This window comes from Myotis myotis, unplaced genomic scaffold, assembly GCF_014108235.1.
Source record: "Myotis myotis isolate mMyoMyo1 unplaced genomic scaffold, mMyoMyo1.p scaffold_m19_p_18, whole genome shotgun sequence".
NCBI classification, from domain to species: Eukaryota; Metazoa; Chordata; class Mammalia; order Chiroptera; family Vespertilionidae; genus Myotis; species Myotis myotis.
Window position 1 is genome coordinate 5,801,500 of NW_023416322.1, and position 17,077 is coordinate 5,818,576.

Here is a 17,077-nt window from a genome sequence, read left to right on the forward strand (position 1 = left end):
TGCCTATTCTTATTGTTTAACAGTTTTTATTTTTTCCCTTCAATTTTTTAGATATTTATATACAGGCATATTGGCCCTTTATAAGATATCTTGCAAATATTTTCTCCCAGTTTGTTAATTGTATTCTGATTTGGTTTATGATGATAGTTGCTATGCTAAAGTTTATCAATCTTCTCTTTTAGTGCATTCAGTGAACCTGAATTTTGAGTCATAATTTAGAAAGTCTTTCCTTACAAGGTATTAAAATATAATATAGAAACTCTGTAATTAAAACAGTGTGGTGTTAATCAATGAACATACAGGCTACCATAGTTTATCAAATCTATCATAGAAAAAAAACAAATAATTTACAGTAATAATTTCAAATACATATGGAACTTTGCTATATGATAAAGGTAGTAATTCAAATCACTAGGTAAAAATGGACATTTCAGTAAATGATGCTGCAAAACTTGGTTAACCATTTGGGGAAAAGATAAGATGTAGCCATCCCTTACACCAGTGATGGCGAACCTTTTGAGCTCGGCGTGTCAGCATTTTGAAAAACCCTAACTTAACTCTGGTGCCGTGTCACATATAGAAATTTTTTGATATTTGCAACCATAGTAAAACAAAAATTTATATTTTTGATTTTTTTATATATTTAAATGCCATTTAACAAAGAAAAATCAAACAAAAAAAATGAGTTTGCGTGTGACCTCTGACACGTGTGTCATAGGTTCGCCATCACTGCCTTACACCATATTCAATAATAAACTCCAAATGACCAGGATCTAAATCTAAACTGAATCCATATAAGTATTAAGAGAAAACTGGGTGAATTTCTTGTTTCTAGCTTTCTTACAAATCTCTCCCTGGGTTAAATAGCACCATCAGGGGGATCTATACCTGGCCATATACTATTCTTTTCTGCCAACACAAACTCCTCCACCTTCTATAGAATTTCATGAACTGAGTTGCAATCTGCTTCTACTAAGGTATGTTGTAAGAAACAGCCATAGGGAGCTCATTACACTGTCCACAGCGGCAATATTGTTCATTACATTGTACAATAGCCTTTCAAGGAGTTTTCCTATGGAAGTCTCATTTTTGGTGTTATTTTATAATTTTTTTTTTGTTTTCCTTTCTTTCACTTTTCTCTTTACATATTCCTAAAAACTAAAATATAATCTCTGTAGCTATCTATCCATCAGTCAATCATCTGTCACTTTGAATTTCACTGGAATCCATCAGAAAAGAGAAAGGCCTAGCTGGGGTAGCTCAATGGTTGAGAGTCAACCTATGAACCAGAGGTCATGGTTCTATTCCTGGTGAGGGCACATGCCTAGGTTGCAGGATCGATTCTCAGTGTGGGGCATGCAGGAGGCAGCCAATCAATGATTCTCTCTCATCATTGATGTTTCTATCTCTCTCCCCATCCCTTCCTCTCTGAAATCATAAAAATATATATTAAAAAAAAGAAAGGGCCCTGGCCGGCTTGGCTCAGTGGATAGGGCGTCAGCCTGCGGACTGAAGGGTCCCAGGTTCAGTTCCGGCCAAGGGCACATGTCTGGGTTGCGGGCTCCAGTGTGGGGCATGCAGGAGGCAGCCGATCAATGATTCTCTCTCATCATTGATGTTTCTATCTCTCTCGCTCCTTCTCCCTTCCTCGCTGAAATCAATAAAGAAATATATTTTTTAAAAAAAGAAAGGAAGAAAGGGATTTATATTCACTGCTAGTTAAAATAATAAAATGAGTCTGAAAGAATGAAGGAGAATGGAAGGGTTTTAAGTAGGTGGGAAATTAGAAATTGTCTAGCTTTAAAGTCAGGTTATCCTTCCTATCTGCCCATGTGACCTCTATCTCTGGCCGTGTGTCTATGCATCAGGAGCACAGCACAGTATAGGGCAAATTTTGAAGAATTCAGGGTGATCACCACTCCTTGTAGGACTTGGGAGTAGCAGGAACCGCAGGCTGAAAAGTTGGGTGACTACTTTCCTCTGCGTTTCCCTTGCACCTACAATATCCAGAGAAAGATTTAAAATGTGGAACTCTCAGCAGGTTTGTGATAGACATTTATCAAATTTGAAATTAAAGAGTTGCTTAGGAGGAGGTATGGGATAAAAGGAAATAATAATAACCCTCAAAAAACTGTCTAGAAGAAATGGCTTCTCTTTCTCACCGTTTGGAACTCATCAAACTTTTTCTGCAGCTCCCACACGTCATCGAGTTCTATGCCAGTGTTTTCTGCCTTTTTCTCTCGGATCCAGTCCAGCATGTCGCCTGCCTCATAGGCCAGCAGAAACTCGTTGTAACGTTGCAACAGACCACGTCTGCGTTGTTCTGCCCGGTCGAGGAGAGAGTGATACCTAGGTGTATGAAGGAAGAGAATGGAAAAGGTGAAATATAAGATGGAGAAAGCACAGAAGAGAGGAGGCAGGGGGAGAGAGGGAGAGGATGAGAGGGACAAAAAAAGAGAGAGTGAAAATCAAAAGAAAAACAGTAAAGCAGTGAAGGAAATACAGATAGAAGGAAAATAGCATTGAGAGCAGAGAAACAAACACACAGTGTTCCATTTAAAAATAGTAAGTGTCAATGTTCCAGTGGTGACTGGCGACATCTAATCGAAGTGAAATTTTGAAAGTCCTGCTGACAACTGGATATGAAGCAGCCTGGCCGAGTGAATAAAATTCACATGGAAGCCAGCAAGCCTTTTTATAACCTTGAAAGAAGGCTAGGCAGGGAGTCAGAAGATGTGACTCTATTAGGCGTCTAACCTCGGGCAATTGGCTTAATGGTACTGGGATTCTCTGGCTTCATTGTAAAAAGGAAGTATTTGAGCCCTAGCTAGTTTGCCTCCCTGAATAGAGTGTTGACCTGCAGACTGAAGAGTCCCAATTTCAATTCCAGCCAAGGACCCATGCCTGGGGTTGGCGGCTTGATCCCCAGTAGGGGGGCATGCAGGAGGCAGCCCACCAATGATTCTCTCTCACCATTGATGTTCTATCTCTCTCTCCCTCTCCCTTCCTCTCTGAAATCAATAAAAATATATTTTAAAAATAAATAAATAAACAAAAAAATAAATAAATAAATCCTATATAATAAAGAAGTAATACGCAAATTGACCCTAATGGCTAAACAACCTGGAATGACCAATCGCTATGATGCACACTGACCACCAGGGGGCAGATGCTCAACGCAGGAGCTGTCCCCTGGTGGTCAGTGCACTACCATAGGATGAGCTCTGCTCAACCACAAGCCAGGCTGACAGCTGCTAGTGCAGTGGTGGTGGCGGGAGACTCTCCTACCTCCTCGGCAGCACTAAGGATGTCTGAGTGGGAGCGGGCCGAAGCCACAGTAGACACCCCCCAAGGGCTCCCAGGCTGCCAGAGGGATGTCTGACTGCCAGCTTAGGCCCAATCCCCCAGGGAGTGGGCCTAAGCTGGCAGGTGGACATTCCCAAGGGGTCCTGGACTGTGAGGGGGCACAGGCAGGGCTGAGGGACCCCCTGGAGTGCACAAATTTTTCATGCCCTGGGCCTCTAGTAAATAAATGAAGTGTTTGAAAGGCCCTAAGTTTACATTTAGCTCTTATACAGTTGTGAGAAGTGCCTTTGGCCAGCAGGAAAAGTTTGGCCAAACACCTGTGCAGCCTCCAGAACTTACTGGTCCTCAATCTGCTGCTGGCGCTGGGTGATGCTGCCTGGTTCTTCTCGCCACCGCTGTGGGAGCGTAGGAAACTCATCGTGGGCCAGTTTCCTGACGTAGACAGCTGGCACGAAGCCCTGGTGATCCTCATGCTCCACCTTCCACCAGTCCTGAAGGGAGAGCAGATCCCCACTCCTGCTTTAGTTCTTGAAAAGGCCACAAACAGGAGACGGTTCAATTAAGTCCCTAAGCACAGACACAGGCTGATAGTCAAGGGAAGCGAACCATCACTTCTAGGAGGAGCATTATAATTTTCACTTATAACCAAAGAACTTACATACTTATATACATAGCCCATGGACATGGGCAACAGGGTAGTGAAGACCGAGGAGGGTAGGTAGGGGCTGGGAAGAGGGGGGAAAGGGGGAATGGAAAATACCTGTAATACTATCAACAATAAAAATATATTATAAAAAACAAAAGCTATTAATTTCATTGAGATGACAGTTAAGAAAAAAAAGAATGATTAGTTTTAGGAATTGAAGAAATAAGCTTCTGAAATCAAGAAATATGACATTTGATATTAGATCATTAACTTTGATAAGGTTTTTAAAAACCAAAGAGAGTTCTCTTTTAAAATTTTTATTTTGGAAAAGTGCTTCTTACAAAAGTCAGCTGTAAAATACAGGACTTGGTTTTTCTTAAAGAGAAAGGATGGGTGAGATCCAAGCAATCAAAGCAGTAGATGGGACAACCCAGGAGCATCTCCAAGTTATTTTCAGGAACCAGCAATAAAACACAAGCTAACTTTTCCAATCAACGAATCCTTCTAACAGTTTAGCTTGTCTCATGGATTACCAACCCCGCCCCCATTTAGTGGGAAAGCAAAATTTATCGTTGCAAACCAATGACTCCACGACAAGAAACACCTTAGAACACAGTTCTGAATCACATCTGTCTACCTGCAAAGCACAGGGATAGAATGAGGCAAATACCTACAAAAACAAGCACAAAGACCCCACAACAAAACCCCTCAAACGAGGACGAAGGTTTGCCCAAAGGTGCCTGAACTGGAGAGGATAAGAAATCATTAAGCATTAAATACAGCTGCGTATCCAAGATCTAGTTTGTATTAAGATATGGGATAACCAGCTAGTTTTACCCTCTGTGGCTAAGCCCATTTACTTAGACGGACAAAGCTAGCTATGCTTTAGTAACAGCTACCACCACACTGCTGTGTCCTGGCAGATCTGTCTGCCACGCTGGGCTAAGAACACTGCATCCTTGCAGGGATGAGAAGCTTACCACACGCTCCCCCTCCTACAAGCCAAGTCTATCAGCTCTTGGGAGTCAACCTCAATTCTGCATCTTCTTTATGCCAGTAAACCTTTCATACGTGTTCTTTCAGAATTTTCCTGTCATACTAAACACAGCAAAATTCTTAACACATTTGCACCTGGTTATGGTTACCCAGTAGTTATTACTTGCGAGTGATGAAATAAGAGACCAGAACCACAGAACAAGAGCACGGGGTGGGGAGTGCAGTAGGGAACAGAGATGAAAACACAGGTGTGCGGATTTCACCAGGAGCCTGACGTATCGGCCTCTATGGCTATAGCACAGGCTACTTGCCACAGTTCAGATCCTTCACCCATCACCCCTGCTCTCAGACCCCAGAGCAGGGCCAATGTTGTTACTTTTGAACCGGAGTCCTCAGAATGAGGGTGGCCAGCCCATAGACAACACCTTCTAACTATGTGAATCTGGTTGAAACCAGATGATGCGACAAAGCTGACAGTTAAGTTTGTGTTACCAAAAAATAAATAGATAAATAAATAGATAAATAAATAAATAAATAAATAAATAAATAAATAAATAAATAAATAAAAAATAACCTTAAGGTTTATTTGTGTAACTTTTTTAACCAAGGAAACAGCACTGGGAAAATGCTGACTGACTGAAACATGGATATCTGGCAGGGCTGTGGAGGAGCCCCTCTGTTGATGGGAAGAAGGTCAGAAGGAATATTCACCTTGTTGATGGAACTGAGCAGAGTTAAGACATCGTCTTTCTTCATGGTGACTTCTCGGTTGCTGCGGGCCTGGAAGTCATATAAAGCCACGACCCTCTCTTCTCGAGCTGCGCCCTCCACGGGGGCAGCCTGTTGCTGCTAAACAAGACCAGAAGAAGTCCATGTAAGTTACCCACTGGGATCATCTCTCTGTAGAACCTGACAGAGGGGTGGGGGGCGGGGGGCTCTCCCTGGGCCTGACAAGAGAAAGGAACCTCTGGTTGGAGCCTCTGACTTGGCTGACAGTAACAAAGAGATCTCACATGGCATTTTCAGAGATATTGCTCCATCCGAACACTTCTCGGGGGACAGGGAGGCTGGCAATGTGAACACATAGTGAGCAAGCGAGTGTGTATTGTGTTGGAAATATATTAAATGCTCTAAGCCATCAGTTCTTAAAGCAGATATTAAATCATTATACACATAATGTTTCAGAATATTATTTGAGAAATGTAAAGACCCATTACCTATCTCTCATCACCTTGTTCATTCTCTGGACCTCCACTAGCAATCCTCTAACCCTTTGACCTTTAAATTATTAGATCCCCATCCCTGGTCTGACACAACCAATTGATGTGTCTCTATCACATCGATGTTTCTCTCTCTGTGTCTCTCCCCCTCCCTTCCACTCTCTCTAAAAGTCAATGGGAAAATATCCTCGGGTGAGAATTAACAACAACAAAGACTACAATTTTCCTAAAAATTTGGATTGTTTTTATTCATGTTTGCTTATGGTAGACATTTAATAAGTGTTGGTATAGGAAAAGACTAATAAAGGAAGAAAAGGAATCAAGAAGAAATATATGAGGAAGAGATGCAAACAAGAGATAATAAAAAAAAAGAATAGTGAAAATATACACAGAAGGAAAGAGGAAAGTGAAAAATAACACTTATCTAGAAATTCTTATGGACTAAATCTTTGTAGATGCTATGAAGATGCTACAATTTTCGTACATAGGATCATAGAACTTACTATTTTCTTTGCAATAATTTCCTGGATTATGGAAAGTAAAACCCAGTAACTAAGAGAATTTCTCTTTCTTTGTTGTGGGCATTGTGATTCTTGTCATCCCTTTTCCTTACCTGGCAGGCTTCTGCCTGATCCCGTAGAGCTTGCATACTGTTTCCAAATGCATTGAGATCCACTAGGAAGGCTTCGTGCTTCTTCAGAAGAACCTGGGTTTGTTGATGAGAAAATCATGAGAAGCAATCCACAGAGGTCCGTAAGACCCCTGGGGGTGTTTCAAGCATTACTCTGGGTTATCCTGATTGACCTAATTCCTGGCAAAAGACATTTTCTATTTAATATAAATGTTTTAACCCTAAATTAGCAAGTACAAGAAAATAGAAATTAAAAAATAAATAACTCCAAAGAGGACACACAGATGGCCAAGAGACATATGGAAAGATGCTCAAAGTCACTGATCACCAGGGGGATGCAAATTAAAACGACAAAGAGATATCGCCTCACACCTGTAGCATCAATAAAACAACAAACAAGCGCTGGTGAGGATGTGAAGAAAAGGGAACCCTCGTGCACTGCTGGTGGGAATGCAGACTGGTGCAGCCACTATGGAAAACAGTATGGAATTTACTAAAAAAATTAAAAATGGAACTACAGTTTGCCCAAGTGATCCTGCTTCTAGGAATATATTCTAAGAAGCCTGAAACACCAACCACATCAGTAAGAACATATGCACCCCTATATTCATAGCAGCACTATTTACAGTAGCTAAGATATGGAAATAGCTTAAGTTCCAATCAGTAGATGAGTGGATAAAAAGCTGTGGTCCATTTACACCAGGGAATACTATGCAGATGTAAAAAAGAAGGATTTCTTACCCTTTGCAACAGCATGGAGGGACCTGGAGAGTATTAAGCTGAGTGAAATAAACCATCAAAAAAGCCAAATGTCACATGACCTCACTTACAAGTGGAATCTAGTGAACATAATAAACTGATGAACAAAAGAGGTCCAGAGACATGAAGACATGGAACAGACAACCTCTGGCATGTCCCAGAGAGTGGAGAGGGGAGACAGGAAGAGATTAACCGACGAACTCATATACATATATGCATAACCAATGGACACAAACAATAGTGTGGTGAAGGCCTGGGGTGGAGCAGGCCTGGGAGGAGGGGGTAAAAGTGGGGGAATTCAGGGGACAAACTGTAATACTGTCAAAAATAAATAAGTAAATAAATAACAATTTCAATGTATTTGCTTCAATCAACATGAAGTCAAAAGTGCACAAGCATTTTATCAACACACATCATAGCTAAAGGATGCTGCTGCTGATACTGCTACTTTGTAGGATTAAACATTCGTATAAATTTAGATGCTCATTTTAATTCTTGCCCTAAACGTTTATGAAATACTATATTGTATTCCCACAGGACAATGAGCAAGGCAAAGAAATTGATATAAAAGTTAACATGATCTTTGATTTTTTTTTCTTGTCCCGAGATGTCTGTCTGATTTTATTTCAGAAAAACTATTAAAGGTGACTAATGCTTAAAACTATGGTTGATTTGTGAAATCTGAAGGTTACTCTGGGAAATTGAAGCTGGGACGAAGACAGGCAGGGATCTCTAGTCATGCCTCTTTGACTTTAAATTACCTCTAGGAAATCCACAGCTTTCTGTGGGATTAGGAAAATGTAAAGTATCTTTTAGGATCTCTGCCAGCGCTGAGGGTATCAGGTGAAACCCCAAAGCTATCATATCACTCTGAAATACCCGAATAACCTAACAAAACCTGTAAATGTCCCACAAATCAACTTGGTGAACACTAGACAACGTCCATCCCCATGTCTGCCTTACCCCAGCTGCTTCTTCATCAGCCCCATAGTTAGTGTTGTCTACAATGGGCTCCTTCTCTCTAATCCATGCCTCTGCCTCATGCAGGTCGGCCAGGTACTGCTGGAACTGGACATTGGCCTCAAGATCGTTCTGCCGTCTGGCAGCTCGACCTTGGAGAGACTCCATGTTCTCATTCAAGCTCTTGACCCGGGAGGCCACATCTTCTGCAGCGAAGTGTCCTATGGAGCAGATAGAAAAGGTTAGTGTGACCCTCGTTGCCATTCACTACAATTAATCCTTTTGGTGATCTTGGGGAGAGAAAGGGAGGTGTGAGGATGATGCTTGATGTACTCAATCTGCCATTTTACCTAAATTTCTGGAAATTAGAATGCTGAATGCTAATGCGGGATAGATGTGTATGTGTGGTGGTGTAAGTGTGTTTACATGGTGGTTAATTGGGTGCTATGTTCTGTTATACAGACCTGAAAACAAAATACCCGTGTGTGGGTGCTACTCAATGTTGCAAAAACATGTATTCTCTAGACTAAACAGAAAATTCAACATATTTCCATTTCTGTCTATAAAGGATGTATTACTACAGGAATTGTTCTGCACCTAAACGATTAGAAAACAGGACAGAAAACTATAAAATGCAATGATTTTCAGACAATAGGGGGAGGATTGTGACTCCTGAGAGAAGGAGAAGAAAGGAGGCGTGACCTATGACTGCCATAGTGTATGCCTGGGTTTCTAGACTGTAGCATTGGGGGTGGGAGGAGGTGGAAGGGGGAGGGGTAACCCAGACAGAACTAGCGATCACACTGAGTGGGGGAGGCAGAAATGAGTTATGGGAAGACAAGACAGGTAGAGCCTGTGGAACCCAGTACTGAACTGAAGAGAAAAGTGCTGCCCAGAGAGGTCCCTTAGGGCAGGGGTGGGAACATTTTTTCTACCAAGGGCCATGTGGATATTTCTAACATCATTCGAGGGCCATACTAAACTATCAAATTAAAAATGAGCCTGCTGTATTTGGTCAAACATTTAATTAACTCACCCCTAATGCCTTGGCAGGGCTAGACCCAATGATTTCTTGGTCCTTATATGGCCTGCAGGCCAGATGTTCCCCACCCTTGCCCCAGAGGATGAAGTTGATTAGTCTTAAAATTTAATTCTAGGATTCCTTTATTATTTTAAATATTATTGGGGACCACTTTAAGTTTTTTCATATATGGTTATATGTATGGGTAATTGCCATATCAGAAATCAAAACAGAAAACATTTAAATGTATACACAAATATATATTCAATTAGCCATTAGACCCCACAAATCTTCACTGTACACTTGTGAAAGAATGATTATTAAAAAGGCAAATGTCTTAGCATGATGATGAAAACCATAAAACAAACTTAGAGAATCACTACCCTAGAATAAAACACATGAATGTACACACACACACATACCATGGGACTACAGCTAATAAACAAAGAGAGATAGTAAATAAAATTATAATAAATATACTGCTAATCCAAAGAAAGCAGAAACTGATGGACAAAGGAAAAAATATCAAAATGTTACATTTAAATTTATCCATATTGATAATTGCTTTAAATGTAAGTGGTCTAAATATTCCAATTGAAAGGAAAGATGACCAGATTGCATAAAATAAAAACAAAATCTAAGTATATGCTGCCTATAAGTAATCTGCTTTATTCATTCACGGGAGCCATGCTAATCTTCTCTGCATTGTTCCGATTTTAGTGTATGTGCTGCTGAAGCGAGCACGATAAAAACTCTGCTGTAATATAAACAGAGTGCTTCAAGCAAAAGGATGGAGAAATCCATATTATGCGAACAAAGACACTTAGAGTGGCTATGCTAAAGTTGTCCTAAGTAGCCTTTAGGGCAGGGGTCCTCAAACTTTTTAAACAGGGGGCAGTTCACTGTCTCTCGGACCGTTGGAGGGCCGGACTATAGTTTAAAAAAAACTATGAACAAATTCCTATGCACACTGCACATATCTTATTTTGAAGTAAAAAAACGAAATGGGAACAAATACAATATTTGTATTTGCATGTGGCCCACGGGCCATAGTTTGGGGACCCCTGCTTTAGGGTAACACCACGGATAATGAGGGCTATAACATAATGTTAAAAATTTAAATTCATCAGGAAGACATAACAAGCTTATATACATGAATCTAATAACAGGGCTTCAAAATACATGAAACTAAAAGAAATGAAAGAGAAATAGATAAAATTCACAATTACAGCTAGAAATTAAAATACTAAGACAAGTCACTATAGTAAAATAGAAATACCAAACAAACATTTTTAGGTTTGAATCACTCAATTGTGCTCTAAAATTTTGCTCAGCATACTTTTAAACTATACTTTTGATAGCTGGATACTGGCAGCAATTTATTTTTGAGTCAATAGAGGGAGAATCCTGATTTAGTCTGCGTTGGTTATACCACACCTGGTATATGATATTTGGTTCTGAACAACATTTAACCAGTAGGGGTTTGTGAAGATGGGGGACCAGGAAGAGGAAACACATTGAGACAATTAAAGCAAAAAATGTGAAGAAGTGGTGCTACTTACTATCATGATTATAAGACAGTGGGAACTCAGACATGTCTTTATAGACTTGGAAGTTCCCATAGGGGAAAAGTATTTGATTTGTTTTATGGGGTTTGGACCTTAAATTTTGAATTTTATAACTCTTACAGAAAATTATATTGATTATTAGGGTAATGTACTTTATTTTAATAATTTTGGCTTTACGGAACAATAGAAATGAGGTAGAGTTTCCTGTTATTAGCATATACAAACATTGTGTCTGTCAGAAATGCCCAGGGGGAATTTCTGTATTAGATGGTAAGGTGGATCTGGTGTCTTTACGTTCCCTTAAATCCCTAGAGTTTGGCATAGGGATGATGGTTGGACTCAATCTGAATCATACATACCTTCCTCCACCATCTTGTTTCCCCGATCTGTTATCACTCGGATGCGTGGCTCATGGCTGGCAATGTCAGCCTGGATGACTTGGTGTCTATTCAGAAGATTCTTTGATGTAATCAGGTCCTTGCCTACAGAGAAAAAACAAGTTTAAGGTCTGGGATTGTTGTAGTGTATGCAATAAGAAGAGGCTACCCTACTCTTGAATCTACAAGTTCTCTCCTTTGAGGTTCTAATCACTGAGTGGGCTTGTTGAAATCTGTATTATTTGTCTGAGTTAACTCTGCTCAGTTTTGTTATTCCCCTTGCCCCTCTGTACTAAGAAAATTCAATTCTTTCCCTAACAAAAAATGATAAATAAATCACCATTCTCTTTGGAAGATAGGAGAAAGGCAAATAACTTTCCAGATCAACTTCCAATATTATGCAACTGATTTTCTTTCAAAATATTGTGGTACAAAAATCAGGGTCTTCCGCTTCTAATTTCCATGGGTGTCAAGGAGTTATTAAATCCTCTAAATTTAGTTTTTTTCACCATAAAATTGGCACAATGTTAGCTGTTTTAAATTTTTGTTTGTAAGGATTAGATATAACATAAAAAATGTCTCACTCATAGCTTAACATTAATCAGATTTTTAAAAAAATATGTTTTTATTGAATTCAGAGAGAGGAAGGGAGAGGGAGAAAGAGATAGAAGCTTCAATGAAGAGAAAGAATCATCGATTGGCTGCCTTCTGTATGCCCTCTACTTGGGATTGAGCCTGAAAACCGGGTATGTGCCCTGACCAGGAATAGAACCATGACCTCCTGGCTCATGGGTTAGACTTAACCACTGCACCACACCGTCTGGCTCATTGCTTATCATTACAAAGCACATAATAAATCTTATGTCTTATTAATTTCCTCCATCTTCCTAGATCCCTAGTGAATCCTCACTGTCTCCCATCCACGCTTCACCTCCTTTTCCTTCAAAATTTCCTTTCTTATACTTCACACTAAATGCCTCTCTAGAAACTTTCTATGCCCGTTCACCTTTCAAAGAGATCCTTCTCTTCTCGGAAGTTTTCCCAGACTAGCCTTCCATTGCCACCATTGTCTCTAGACCCTTATAGATGTTCCCAATGTGTGCATATTAAGTTTACATTATATTTATGTCCACTTTTTTCTCTATTTCAATGCAAGTGTCCTGGCACTGACAATGGTAAACTGATAGCTTCCAGAGAAAAAGGAAATGTGTCCTTTATCTGCTACTTCACCCCTTTTATGTTTGTAATAGCTCATTTGGTTATAAAAGGGATTCATCAACAATCTAGACAAAAACTCTTGGTACCTCAAACACTAACCATGCCTGCTCAGCCAAGAACCTTGGCAATAATCTAAGTTAGAGCAAGTAGCCAAGAGCAGAGCACTTTAGCTTCCAAAAGACCTTAAGTTCACGGCTCTGCTCATGTCGATTTTAGGACATAAACTTTTAAGTTCAAATTTTTCAAACAATTTCTTACGGAAGATTGGAAGGAGCTGAGAGCAAGCTTTGCCCCACCCTCTATTGTATCCCAGATCCTTCAAACAATCTGCAGGCCTGGGGGCTCTGCTTTATGGCTCCACCCGCTCAGCCTGCACTAACCCAGCAAGGTGGAGGCTGCTGAGGGTTCGGTCTCTTGGATCCAGGCCTCCTCATCCTCGGTGTCTCTGCAAATCTGCTGCAGGCGAAGAATGTCAATGAGCTTCTTCTTCCGGGTCGCCAGCGGTTCCTTCAGGGCTTCAAACCGGGACACCAGGGACGCCTGCCGTGCCCGTATGTCCCCAGCATCGGGATGGCCGGTTTCTTCAAAATACGTCGCCAGGTCTGTGATGGTGTCGACTTGTTCCTAAGGAAGACATTGGATGTGTGTCGGGAAACCCTGCCGTTCAGTAGAAAGGGATGAGGGTTCGGTGAGAGGCCGGCCGTGGAGAGAATCAGCCCCATTATGTACTGTCTTAGGACTTCTAATCAAATCAGTGAACTCGGGTTGCTGCTTTGAGGACCATTTCATCTATCTAAAAGAGCGATTTGTGGAAAGTAGCTTTCAAACCCCATTTGAGAAAGGACTAAATATTGATGGTGTGTGCCAAGGAAAGCAGAGATACCAGAGCTATAGAACCTAAACTGTGTGGGACTATTGGTAAGTTTGGTCCTAAGGAAAATGGTGCCTGGCTTTTTCAATCTCAGTTCCCCTTTCATCCTCTTCATCTCCCTTTAAAATGAGCTGTAATTGTAAGTAACACAGACACTTCTGAGGCTGAAGTCTGTTGCATAGCAGGAATGATTCCTATGAGATGACATGTGATGTCACAAAACAAATGTCAAAACCTCAGAAGAAGTAATGTAAAGGCACGCCTTGGTCAATACCCAGTTACGTAAAATGGAAGAAATCACAGTCCTCATTTGAGCCATTATCTAAGAAAGGAGAAATACAGAAACCGGGTTCCAAAAGATCTCCCTGGAAAGAAAATTTTAGTTGTATTTCTATATGCTATAGATACACAAGATGTGTTCCTTCTTATTAGTGAGGCCAACTATAAATGGCCTGGCAGAAGCAAGTAGATAGGATTTTTGTTTGTCTGCTTGTTTTGCCTTTTTGCTGGAGTAGGGGAAAGAGGTACATAAGGAAACTTCTTCTGGTGGTTGATGGAGACTTCACTTGGGGTGGAGAATGCACAATACAGTGTACAGATAATGCGTTGTGGAATTGTGCACCTGAAACCTGTATGATTTAGTTAACCAGTGTCACCCCAATGAATTCATTAAAACATAAATAAAAATAAAAAATTACAGAGTGCACAAAAAAAGTTCTTCAAGAGGTAAATGAACAGTAAGCGCTGGTTTTACTTATTCTATTTTGATATCCAATTCTCAACCTATAAAGGTTTTGATATATCTTGCCTCAATTTGGAACAAACCATTAACCACCAATAGCTTCTTAAAACATATACAGACTTATTCATAAAATAGTAAAAGCTCCTTAAAGAATTAAAATTAATATCTCTCACTAGCCAACTCTTTTCATCTCTTAGGATACTTTAACTTTGGAAAACATCAGAGTGATTTTGAAACATCATAATTATCATCATCGTTATGGATCTACTGCATTATTTGAAAACCTCTGTGTTGTTGAAGATGCCCAGACTAAGAAGATAGAAGCTGTAACTTCTATTCTTGGCTGCCAGTCAGTTGCCACTTGATCTTGGAAAAGCCCTTTTACCTACTTTAATTTTAGTGTCCTCGTCTATAGAATAAGGATTTGGGGCTAGAGGGCATTTAAGATCCTTTCTAACTATAATATTCCCTATTTGAAATTTCTTTTGCAAGCGTATATCTTAGCCTCTTTCCCAGCCAAGAGAACCAATTCCTGGTGAGTAGATGCCCTAAATTTCCTCAAAGGATCACATATTTATTACATTTATTATGTATTTACAGATGCTGTTCTTCTTCTTTGTGTGTTTTTATCTTTCATCAAATCCTTTGTAAATCTGCTCCAAACTTTCTCCCTCTATGTTAGATTTCAAGCCATCTTCACACAGTTTGTATTTTTCTATCCCCAGCCTTTTATTTCAAGCTCCATCAAGTCATTCTTAGAGCCGTATAAATGATTGCGTTTATTTTGTTTGCTCTGTCTTCTGTAGATTGTTCTTTCTTTCCCATTTCACCCAAAGTGACCAAAAAGTAAATATCATAAAAGTGTATTTTAACAAGACAGATTAGTGAGACCTTCTAGGAAACAGCAGAATCATTTTAAACACAAGATAAGATTCCCAAGGTTGAAAAATTGAGTCGACTGGAATTGAATTTCCATTAACATTTCTGGAAACTCATATGTACAATGTCTATAGTCTAGAAACTTGCTAGATAAATGTATTTTAAATAACAGTCTGGGGGTGCTTCAAGGGGGTGTAACTTGAAATTAAGAGCCTAGACATCTGTATGATAGTCCTGGCCCTGGTGTTAATTTTCTCTGTGAAGTCATGTTACTTGTACAGGTTTCAATTTTCTAAACTAAAACAAAAAACAAACCTGGTAGGATGAAAGATATGTTCAAGCTTTGAATTGCAGAATGCTCAAACAAGAAGAGGCAATTTTATCTAAACCCTTATTTTATTGGTGAGGATACAGAGGTGTGAAAAGTTGAAAAGACACACCAAAAATCATATAACTAGCAATTGGCAGGCTATATATATACATAATCCATGATTCTGGATTGAGTGTGCAGTATTATATCAAGAAAAGTCAATAAAGCCTTATATCAGCCACAGTGTTCTGACAAGAGACACCAGGCAACCAGGAGAATGGCTATATAAAAGGAAATATTGGGAAGAGGCTGTTTACCAACTAAAATCTTGAATTTTTACCTTTAATTTCTTGATCTCTTTCTCTTAATAATAATCAGATGTGATGAGTTTGGTCAGGGGATATACAGGTGCTTTGGCCTACAACTGGTAAAGAGCTAGCAACAAACCTGACGAGCAGCCACACCAGACTCCAAGAAGTTGTGTTTCTTAAGTAGATTTTGTACATCAGCCAGGCCTTTCCCATAATCCTCCGAACTGGCCTGCCATTCCACCTCCTCCAGCCAGCGCTTCAGGTCTTCGGCATTATTTTCAAATTGCAGCTGCTGGTTAGCTTCAAACAACTGGGTCCCTGGGAAAAGACATCAAGTATAAGACAGGTACCGTCACTGCTTCTCATGACAAATAATATACCTTCCACCCACTTAAGCAGAAATATATTTTGATAATCCAATGAAAAAAATAACTCATATAACATTATACAAGAAATCACCTTAAATGTGTAGAACTTCTTGGTATTTGTTTTCAAATAAAGTAATGTTCCCAAGACAAAGAAAAACAATAAATTAATCCCCAGTGAGGTCCAGGGCTGCTGTGTTCGATTTTAAACAGCTTGGGTGTTTTCATATGTCATTTCTTGCTCTCCATTGAGACCTCCTTTTCAAGGGGTTTTAAACCCCAACACTGCATTTTCCAAGAGAAGTGTAACACTTGGGGTTGGCTCAGTTTACAATTTTTTTTTCTTATTTTATTGATTTTTTACAGAGAGGAAGGGAGAGGGATAGAGAGTTAGAAACATCGATAAGAGAGAAACATCAATCAGCTGCCTCCTGCACACTCCCTACTGGGGATGTGCCGGCAACCAAGGTACACGCCCTTGACCGGAATCGAACCTGGGACCCTTCAGTGTGCAGGCCGATGCTCTATCCACTGAACCAGACCGGTTAGGGCTCAGTTTACAATTTTGAAGTGTCTTTTAATAAATGTCTTTCTCAGAACTTTGTTGGCCCCTCTTAGTGCCTGTCCTTCATCACAAACCGTGCACCACAACTTTCTCTTCCAAAAAAAGTCTTGATTATGCACACTGTTCCCTGATAAACTTTTCATTATATGAACTTATAGCAATTATTTACATTATTTCTGTGTAGCAATTACTGTATGGCGATTTCTTATTGTTACAGCCAAGTTGGATTTCCCCCCTACTTTTCAGAATGACATCAAACAAAATCAATATGATCCCTTCTCTAACCAGGACAGAGCCATGTCCACAGAGCATGTTCAGAACAAGGAGAATAT

The 17,077-nt window shown here is 40.0% G+C and overlaps 1 protein-coding gene and 1 non-coding gene across 5 annotated transcripts in view; both read right to left on the reverse strand.

Moving 5' to 3' along the window:
• Positions 1–17,077, reverse strand: part of SPTA1 (spectrin alpha, erythrocytic 1) — a 72,595-nt gene that overhangs the window by 31,721 nt on the left and 23,797 nt on the right. For all 4 annotated transcript variants that reach the window (XM_036344672.1, XM_036344671.1, XM_036344673.1 and 1 more), the window contains 8 exons: positions 15,952–16,133; positions 13,083–13,326; positions 11,467–11,589; positions 8,522–8,739; positions 6,782–6,874; positions 5,660–5,797; positions 3,646–3,797; positions 2,163–2,349 (listed from right to left, as the gene is read on the reverse strand). In XM_036344672.1, the coding sequence (XP_036200565.1) occupies positions 2,163–2,349; positions 3,646–3,797; positions 5,660–5,797; positions 6,782–6,874; positions 8,522–8,739; positions 11,467–11,589; positions 13,083–13,326; positions 15,952–16,133 (1,337 nt within the window). The remainder of the gene's footprint in view (positions 1–2,162; positions 2,350–3,645; positions 3,798–5,659; positions 5,798–6,781; positions 6,875–8,521; positions 8,740–11,466; positions 11,590–13,082; positions 13,327–15,951; positions 16,134–17,077) is intronic.
• Positions 10,177–10,283, reverse strand: LOC118673799. Its single transcript, XR_004973476.1, has one exon. It is a non-coding gene; the product is annotated as a U6 spliceosomal RNA (small nuclear RNA).